This window comes from Poecilia reticulata, chromosome 5 (assembly GCF_904066995.2).
Source record: "Poecilia reticulata chromosome 5, P_reticulata-male-v2, whole genome shotgun sequence".
Taxonomy (NCBI): domain Eukaryota; kingdom Metazoa; phylum Chordata; class Actinopteri; order Cyprinodontiformes; family Poeciliidae; genus Poecilia; species Poecilia reticulata.
This window is the reverse complement of record NC_088834.1, coordinates 19,391,275-19,400,077: the sequence shown is the minus strand read 5'-3', so window position 1 is coordinate 19,400,077 and position 8,803 is coordinate 19,391,275. Positions and strand designations below refer to the sequence as shown.

The 8,803-nt window shown below is 41.1% G+C and overlaps 2 protein-coding genes across 5 annotated transcripts; one reads left to right on the top strand and one right to left on the bottom strand.

Annotated features, from left to right (window-relative positions):
• Window positions 1-1,720: 1,720 nt before the first annotated feature.
• zc3h10 (zinc finger CCCH-type containing 10) lies at window positions 1,721-6,143 on the bottom strand. Of its 2 annotated transcripts, none has more exons than XM_081607236.1 (3): window positions 6,011-6,143; window positions 3,455-4,746; window positions 1,721-2,640 (listed from the first exon to the last, which is right to left on the bottom strand). In XM_081607236.1, the coding sequence occupies exons 2-3, from the start codon at window positions 4,589-4,591 to the stop codon at window positions 2,128-2,130; spliced, it is 1,650 nt and encodes a 549-aa protein (XP_081463362.1). In that variant the 5' UTR covers window positions 4,592-4,746; window positions 6,011-6,143; the 3' UTR covers window positions 1,721-2,127. The 2 variants fall into 2 exon arrangements, with proteins under 2 accessions (XP_081463362.1, XP_008408303.1); XM_008410081.3 differs by having other exon boundaries at window positions 5,857-6,085.
• On the top strand, window positions 5,993-8,784 carry LOC103465349 (dnaJ homolog subfamily B member 9-like). Of its 3 annotated transcripts, none has more exons than XM_008410084.3 (3): window positions 5,993-6,078; window positions 6,386-6,638; window positions 8,425-8,784. In XM_008410084.3, exons 2-3 carry the CDS (start codon window positions 6,395-6,397, stop codon window positions 8,730-8,732), a joined length of 552 nt encoding a protein of 183 aa, XP_008408306.1. In that variant the 5' UTR covers window positions 5,993-6,078; window positions 6,386-6,394; the 3' UTR covers window positions 8,733-8,784. The 3 variants fall into 3 exon arrangements, with proteins under 3 accessions (XP_008408306.1, XP_008408305.1, XP_017160534.1); XM_008410083.3 differs by lacking the exon at window positions 5,993-6,078 and adding an exon at window positions 6,092-6,230; XM_017305045.2 differs by lacking the exon at window positions 5,993-6,078 and having other exon boundaries at window positions 6,380-6,490; window positions 6,565-6,638.
• Window positions 8,785-8,803: the final 19 nt, after the last annotated feature.

Below are 8,803 nucleotides of genomic sequence, written 5' to 3'. Positions count from 1 at the left end.
TTAAAAAGTAAAATATTTTACTTTTCATGTATTCAGCCCCCATTTAGCAGTACTTTAAAACTATGTTTTGCTACAAGTAGTTAGTCTCTTTACATGTAATAGCTTAGGACTTCCCACAGAATCTCAGTTAAATTTGTTAGGTCATTGTAAGTGCCAGTCAAACCTCTGAATATGTAATTGTAAGACATAATATGTCATCATATGTTGTGTGTATTTAGTATCATTTGCTTCCGGAAGGCAAACCAACACCTCATTCTCAGGTCTTTTGCAGTCTCTAGGAGGATTACTTTCCAGATAACCACAAATTACACTTCATCCATATTCTCATCAACTCTGATCAGCTTTTCTGTCCCTATTAAGAGTAAAATAAACCGCACAGCATGATGCTGCCACTGTCATATCAGGGTGGTTCACAGTTTTAAGTTTCCACCACACACTACATTTTGCATCTAGGAAAAAGTTTCAAGTTTTGTCTCGTCTGACTTTCTTCTGTGTTTTCTGCAGCCACTACAATTGTGGCAAGCTGAAGGGACTTAATTTGACTTTCTCTTGGCAATACTTTTCTTTTGGCAACTCTTTCATAAAGACCAATTAATTTAGATGTCCTTTTAACAAATGCACAGATATACACTGCTCAAAAAAATAAAGGGAACACTTAAACAACACAATATAACTCCAAGTAAATCAAACTTCTGTGAAATCAAACTGTCCACTTAGGAAGCAACACTGATTGACAACGGGGACCCTCGTCGGGTCAATCAGTGTTGCTTCCTAAGTGGACAGTTTGATTTCACAGAAGTTTGATTTACTTGGAGTTATATTGTGTTATTTAAGTGTTCCCTTTATTTTTTTGAGCAGTATATTTACACCAAGATTAAATTACACTGAAGCACAACTTGTTGCACCTAACGGTAAAGCTGGGTGAATGAATATACACCCTATACCATCAACATAAAAAAAAAAGTCTTTTCAGTTGAGTAGTTTACCCAATGCAAGAAAAACAAACAGGGAGATGACAACTCATACTTACTCATTTGCTCTTTGGCAGTCACATCTGGTGAGCATTCACTAAACACGAGACGATTCAGGAAGGAAGAGCCAAGTTTAGTGTGTTTACAAGCAATTATGGTAAAAAAAAAAAAACAGCTGTTACTTGCTAATCTTTCTGCCCCCATCCATAGTGTGCATGACAAATTTCCCAGCTCAACTATTAAGATTTGTTTTTAACTTAACTCTGTGAGTGTAACATTTAAACGTGTTTTCACTGTGCATTACTGCTTTTAAAAACTTGTTTTCTATGAATTCAAGCTTTTTCGGTGGCCTAAAAAGCTGCTCATACTCTTTTAGAGCAGTGATTAAAACACATTTATAAATAAAATTTCATCCACAAAAGCAAAGTGAAACCCTACAAAGTCTGCAGAATCTGATGGATCTCACAATTTCCCGTGGTCATGAAGACACTCAGAGGACACGGATAAACGTAACAGCTTTTTGAAGGCGAGACGGAGCTCGAGCTCCTGAAGAAAAAGAGATTATGTTTAAGTTTACACAGCATGACTCCACCCAAACAACTGAGGCAAGAGGATGTTGGAAGCATTTGCTATTTGAAACCATGTCTGCCTACAGTTGACCTGGCTGTCTGCACCTACCAATTAAAGAAATTAAAGTTTCTATGAGCATTAAAAATGATCAACATAAAGAAATAAAACAGCACTCATCATTAAGTGGTTGTTAAAGATTTTTTTTTTAAAGTACCAAAATTAATTTACAACAGTTCAAGCCACAAAAATATAAACACAGACTGTTTTCCTGTGAGTGGAAACATGGAGGAATGGGAATCTTCTTAGACTGAGGGAAAGTTCACACTTTGAGTTTGTTGACGTCTCTGGGAGAAAATCCCACTTTGTGACAGCTCACAGATCAGTCAGTCTGCAGGAAACTGATACTTATAATGTTGCCATGCAACACAGAAATAACTCTTCATATTGTCTTCCTGTTGGGAAATAAATGTGTCCACATCTCACATTTCCCTGTTTTTTTCATAACTTTAGTCACAAACACACACAAAAAAAAGATCATTCATGTTAAAAATTCCCCTTTATGACGCTAGAGTCTGACTGAAGGTATTCAGTGAGGCAGGGTTGTGATCCTCATGCTTTGACTTGCGATGGGGTACGATACCATCGGGGTGGTGGCGTGGCTCATAGTGATGCCAGGTATAGGCTGGGTCATGGACACGGCCACCGGTGCCACGGATACCGCCACCTGGGCCATGGAAACGGGCGGCGCCATTCCCTGAGCGATGGTCTGCGCGAGGGCAGCCGAGAGCGGCGTGATTTCCGGGTTCAGGTGCGGCGGGGGAGCGCTGGGTGGGGCCGCATTGGTGGGCGGAGCAGCAGGGGCGCCGGTGGGAGCCACCAGGTCTTGCTGAGTGACGGGCCGAGGCTGCAGCCCGGCACTGCTGAGGGTGGTGTGGGTCTGAGCGATGCTGTGATTGTAGGAGCTCACTGCGCCCACAGGGGGCGCCAGATTCTGCTCGGTGGGAGCAGGTGTGGAGGACAGAGTCATCACCTTGGCTTGGCTCCGAAACTGGGCGTTCTGCTCCAGGAGAACCTCGTTGGTGGCAATGAGATTGGAGACCTGAGGAACACACAAAACATGACTTAGAAAATACTGTGATCAAAGCAGTACAAGCATAAGATCCAATAAGTTCATTCTTTAGACTTTTTAAGGAATTTATCCCTGAGGTTTGCAAATGTTTTGTCTTTTTCTGACAGTTCTCCTCAACAGCAAATATATTCCTATGCAACTCTGAATGCTCTGCTCTAAAATCTCAATAATCAATATATTTCTTTTCACATGTTACCAATCACTTCAGGAGAAACTTTCATGTCACCTTTTACAGATTTGCTCATGATGTTCTCATTTTAAAATATTCTAGATTTATTTTTCTAGGTTTTATTTCCATGACATACTAAAAAACATTCAAACAGTTGAAACTGCTCTGCACAAGTTGTGGAATATCAAAGTTGCATGAAGATTTGATATTCAATAAAAGGTCATTATTTTAGGCATCTGGGCATTTCTAAATGTTTTAAATTCTAAATAGTAAAAAAAAAAAAAAATCTAAATTGAACAAACCCAAATTAAATACAACAAAAAAACACTGATCTGTCCCTACCTTTTGTTCAAGCTATACAACATTGAAGTGATATAAATCAGTTCATCTAACCCAGGGGTGTCAAACTCCAGTCCTGAAGGGCCGCTGTCCTGCAGTTTTTAGATGTGCCACAGGTACAAAACACCTGAATCAAATGGCTTAATTACCTCCTCAGTTCTCCAGAGCCTTGCTAATGACCTAATTATTCTATTCAGGTGTGGTGCAGCAGAGGCACTTCTAAAAGTTGCAGGACACCGGCCCTCGAGGACTGGAGTTTGACACCCCTGATCTAACCTGTTTCTTCAACTCTTCCACTCTCTTCCTCAGCAGGGAATTTTCTTCCTCCAGGAATCTGTACTCCAGAGGACGAGGTGGCAGCGCGGCTTGAATCCCGAACTCGTAGTGCCCTCCTCCGCTCCCATCGGTCAGCCGAAGCCCCTCCAACCGCCGCCTCTTCAGCTGCAGAGCAGTGTGATCCATAGACGCCTCCAAAGAACCGGCATCAAACAGCCCACTTTCGAGCAGCGGGTCGTACACGGAGCTTCTGTCATACCGCCGCTGTCCCGAAGAACCGATGGACAGACAACCGCTCATTCCACCTCCGCCCATGCCCCCTACCCCAGACAGACCCGCATCTCTGCAGCTGCCCAGGCTGGGGCAACCCGTCCCCATCATGTTTCCCCCACCTCCAACAAGCCCTTGCATTCCTCCACAGACGCCTCCTCCTCCTCCACCCATCCCTCCGCCCGGGTTCACCATCCCGATGGCTCCCTGCCCCACGACCCCACCCACCCCAGCTCTTGAAGGTTCATATTCGTAGTCTTTTTTGACGTGGCGAAATTTACATTTGTTTCCTCGCTGGCATTCCCCCTTAAGGAAGTCTCTGCAGATCGGAACCTCGCCTCGGCTGAGAGGCAGATCCATCAGGGAGAGGCCAAGTCGCGCCGCAACCTTCCCTCGTAGTCTGGGGGGCAACTCTCCTGATTTTTTGTAATAGTCCTCATCCTCTTTGGACCCGTGCACAAAGCGGCAGTTGGAGCGCATGCAGTCCTTGTTCTGGTAGTCGTGACAGAAGATGAACTCATTCTTTTGCACTCCCAGGTCTGGGACTTCATTAAAGTCTGGGTGTTTGAAGCGGCAGCGCTTCCCTCTCTTGCAGACGTTGCGGATGAAGTCCCTGCAAACACCGTCTAGAGCCAGTCCCGCACCTGGCCCCCCTCCTCCACCATTCCCAAAACCATTGCTGTTTCCGGGCGCCGCCCCTCCACCCATGCCCCCTGAGCCAGAGATGTTCCCACCGACACCTCCCCCAGAACCGCCTCTGCAGTCCGCCGAGCCCCCCACCAAACTAGACCCAGGTCCTCCTTCCTCACCCAGAGCACCGCCACTCCCACCACCACCTGACAGGTAGGAACTGTCCCGGTCAGGCATGGCGCTTGGCCCTGCTCCAAGAGAAAATTGGACTCATGTGTGTAGGAGGGGATTGACCGAAGTGACCTGCCAAATTTGCACATACACAGTTCAACAGATGATGGACTGCCTTCTGTTTTTCTCCTTTGGAGTGACGCAATCCAGTACTCATTAATCTGCAAGACAAGATTATAGAAATAATTTAAATAAACAGAGTTGGAAGTCAAACACAACAAATGTTGATGTTGTAGATGCCAAAGAAGATTTTACAGGTCCAAACATGATGTTTAAATGAATGTTTTTGATTTTCAGTTTGTCCAGTGTATAGATAAGAAGTGGTTACAAAAGGTTTGCCAAGCAAAGTATCAAAGAAGTTGTGTAAAAACATATTTCATCCAAAAGTTATTTAAAATAACATTCAAGTGATATAAAGATCACTTATGTCATCAATTGTGTTAATGAATTTTTATTGCAACCTGAATAGTTGTCACCACCTTAATTGGATTAAGAAAGGGGGATCACTTAAATTAATGTATGTGAAGGTAGATGATCAAAATAGTGTATATTCACTATTAAAACAGTGAAAGAGAAGTATTCTGTCTTTTAAAAAAAATGTGCATATTGTAAAATGCAAACATTGTAGTTAATCTTTAAATAACGATTGTTTAATTTTTTATTGAACCTGGAATTAAAACAGATTAATAATCTAAATCATATGATTTTTGGAGTAAACTTAATTTAACATTATGTAACTGTTTATTTAGTAATACACATTATGGCTTCAGGTAAATTAGCATGCTTTTAAGAAAACCAATCTTAAACAATTAGCCAGAATCTAAAAGATACGAGGCATTTCTCAAAACTTCTAGAAACCTTGGGGAAAGTGTCTTTACGCTAGTCCATACATTTAAACAGCTTCAGTTTTATTTAAATACTGTATAAATTGCGTTCGTTGCTTAAGCTACGTTTATTTATTAATTTGCAAGGCATGACCTGACGAGAGACCGATACAAATAAATAAGACTTTAGATTAAATACACGTGACAAACCACAGAAAATGGTTCGTACCACCATTGTTACTCGCTAATGATGGTCAAAAGTTAATATACTGGGAAACAACAGGAAATGGCAAGTGGATTTAATTGCTGTAGTCTTTATCTGTAAATAATCATCATTATAATCCATCAGATCCTGCACTAAAACGGTTTAAAAGATTTGGCCGACCTCGCTGCAGAGCTAACCGCTAGCAAACTTTGCTAACTGGCTAAATGCTAACAGTTCCTTACCAGACGGAAATAGCAGCCGAGTGGTTGACAGTCAGAAAGGGTGTTCAAGAGCTCTGCGACCAGTTTAACAATAATATCGCTATTAACAAGAGGCGTGCTATTAACAAGAGGTATTTAGAAATACCTCAGGACCTGACCAAAGAGTGCTGTTTACCTCCTCTCTTGATGCATCTTTAACTACCAACGAAGAAGACTTTTATTGTTTTTCACTGGCCTCTAGCGGTAGGTTAGTGAACTGTCACACAATTGTGCTGTGGTGTGCTCGCTTTTAACAAGGAAATAGCACTCTTTTGGTATCAAGATGTTTTCATAGAGTTTAGAAGCTGCTGTGCGCTACTTTACTTGGATTTAGCTATTTTTAAACGCCCTTTCTGGTGAGTCAAAACGTTCGTTATCCTCCGCTTCTGCCGTTCACACGTAACCTAGATAGCGTTGTATGCATATGGAAATTAAGCTGTCAAAAAGCCAGACAGCCCCCGCTCTAATCTCCTAGATAAACTTTGTTTCGAGCTTCTCCATTATCTTTCAGGCGTTCAGCATGGCAGGACGAGGTGTTTTCCACAGGATGCGAGCCGGTTTGGTCTTGTTGCTCCTGTGTCTGAATGAAGACCAGCAAGCCTCAGCCTCGGAGACGGTGAGAAGTTTCTATGACACCCTGAATGTTGAGCGGACAGCCTCGGACACCCAGATAAAAAAGTCTTTTCGCAGCCTGGCAGCGAGGTACCATCCTGATAAGAACAAGAGCGCCCAAGCTGAAACCACTTTTAGGGAGATTGCAGAAGGTAAACGATGCTGCAACACACTGGCATTAATATGTAATGGTTTTCTCCTTTACAGCAAAAGTATCAGAGCAGAACGATTGTGTGTGAGAATTTAATTTGGGGCACAAGTTCTACTTCATACAATTTTTTTTTTTTTGAATTGTGGCAGCAACGTCATTTCTCTGACTTGCTCATTCAGTCTGCCTCTGCCAGTTTTATCTAGAGGACAGTTTGGGAACAAAAGACATTTTGTCCTTTATCTAACAGTTCACTTACAGTTACAGTGTCCATGATATGTGACTCCAACTGAAACAAACAGCAGATATGATTATATCAGCAACAAGTCATAAGAAATTGCTGCTGACCTATTTTGGTTCAATGAACAGAAGTTTTGGATCTATTTCAAACCTACATGGCGCCATTTAGGCCTAAATCCACTTTACGCTGTAAGAAAACAGTCTCACACCTATGCTGGAACCATTACATCAGTTTATTTCTGCTTGCAGTGAAGTATTTTTATGAACTATGGTAATTAAACGGTCATGGATGTACTGCAAATTCAGGTATTGAATGTAGCTGTATACCTGTTTTTATGACCCCCGATTTTAACCAAATTAAGTCTAAGCCAGTTGTTGCTTATTAGTCTTATTGGAGTAAAAAACAATTTAAAAAAATCACACTTCCTTAAAGTTGTCTAAAATAGAATATAGAAAAGGGTATGAACTGGTGCATGTTTGGAACTGCAGTGGTGAACAGGTGAAATTGACACTTGAAGCAGCACCAGACATGCTGTTGGTAACACTGCCAAAAAAAAAACTCTTCAGGATGGATGTTGTTGCTGTGTGAAGTAATGTAAATTTTAACCTTTTCAATATGAGTGAAATGTAAAAGCTGCCATAAGGTGAAATGTGCTTTCAACCACATGTTGTTACTGTTAAGGAATTAGAGAGATTGAGCTCATATCAGGAAGCCTAAATGTAGCACAGCAAAGTCACTCTCTTTTGTCCTTTTATGGTTTCAGCCTCTGTTTAGCATGAACTGTTGGCAGCCTTTTGAAAACCTCAGAGCTAAAGGAACGGTCTAGATTTTCTTGATAGTTAAAATATCATAAAAACCGAGCTTTCAGTTTGAAATTCAAAATACAAGTTTAAGGTTAAATTGTGAACTCAAAAATCTTTTCTTTGATTTAAAACATTAGCAAAACCCTGCTTTACAGCAATTCTGCTCTTACACACAGAGGACGAGGTCACCTCGGTTCATAATGCAAATAGTTACTGACTATTCATGGCAAGAAGGTGGGAATATACGTTAATGATAATATGTTCACCTCGTAGTATATTAAGTGAATCGGAAATCAGGCATGTCTGAAAATCTGCATCGACAGCTCAAAGCTTTACAAAAACTCAAGATCGCAAAACTCCCCCAAATTTTGATCAGTGCATCTCTAATTCTGACTTTTATCTTAAGTATGAAGTACTATGAATACTTTCACTTGTACGATTAGATATTTTTTCAGTTCTTTTAGATCCCCCAAATTCATTTTCATTTTGAATTCCTTTTAATATGCCATTGCTAAACATTTGAAGCAAGTGTTTTTAATAAATGTAACTCGAAATGAGTAATTTTGATATCTATGTTGTGTTTCATAGTTGTTGCCCTTGAGCCCCACCTGCCGGCCTAAGTAAGCTAAGCAGTGGTCAAATTTAGTTATGCCTCGGTCTAATGTTTCGTAATCTTAAAAATAAAAATTTGAATGTGTCATAGAAGTTAAAAACATGTTTATTTTCCCTGTTTTGTTTTCCTCTAGCCTATGCAGTGCTGTCAGATGAGAAGAAAAGGCGTCTGTATGACAGCGTGGGTCATGAGGCCTTCTTGGAAAACCAGGCCTCGTTTGAGGATGAGGATGAGACCAGCTTCCACTTTAGTTTCTCAGACTTCTTCCAGAATTTCCATGACAGTGCCTTTATGGACGAACCACAAGTTCACTGGAGCTTCTTCCAGGAAGAGGAAGAGGAAGAGGAAGAGGAGTACATTCATGACAGACATTACAGCTCTGAAGAGTCTACCTTCAGCTTCTATTTTGATGATGGAAATGAGGAGGAGCATTACTACTGATTTATAGTTTTAATATACTCTCTTTTATTTATAATAAAGTTTTTCAAACAAATTGTATCCTGCATTCATTA

Bases quoted from the DNA above. Each gene is read 5' to 3' on its own strand.
- zc3h10 (XM_081607236.1), bottom strand. From the start codon at position 4,591: ATGCCTGACCGGGACAGTTCCTACCTGTCAGGTGGTGGTGGGAGTGGC. The intron at 2,641-3,454 runs GTTAGATCAGGG...TGTGTTCCTCAG, and splicing joins TGGAAGAGTTGAAGAAACAG to GTCTCCAATCTCATTGCCAC.
- LOC103465349 (XM_008410084.3), top strand. From the start codon at position 6,395: ATGGCAGGACGAGGTGTTTTCCACAGGATGCGAGCCGGTTTGGTCTTG. The intron at 6,639-8,424 runs GTAAACGATGCT...GTTTTCCTCTAG, and splicing joins TTTTAGGGAGATTGCAGAAG to CCTATGCAGTGCTGTCAGAT.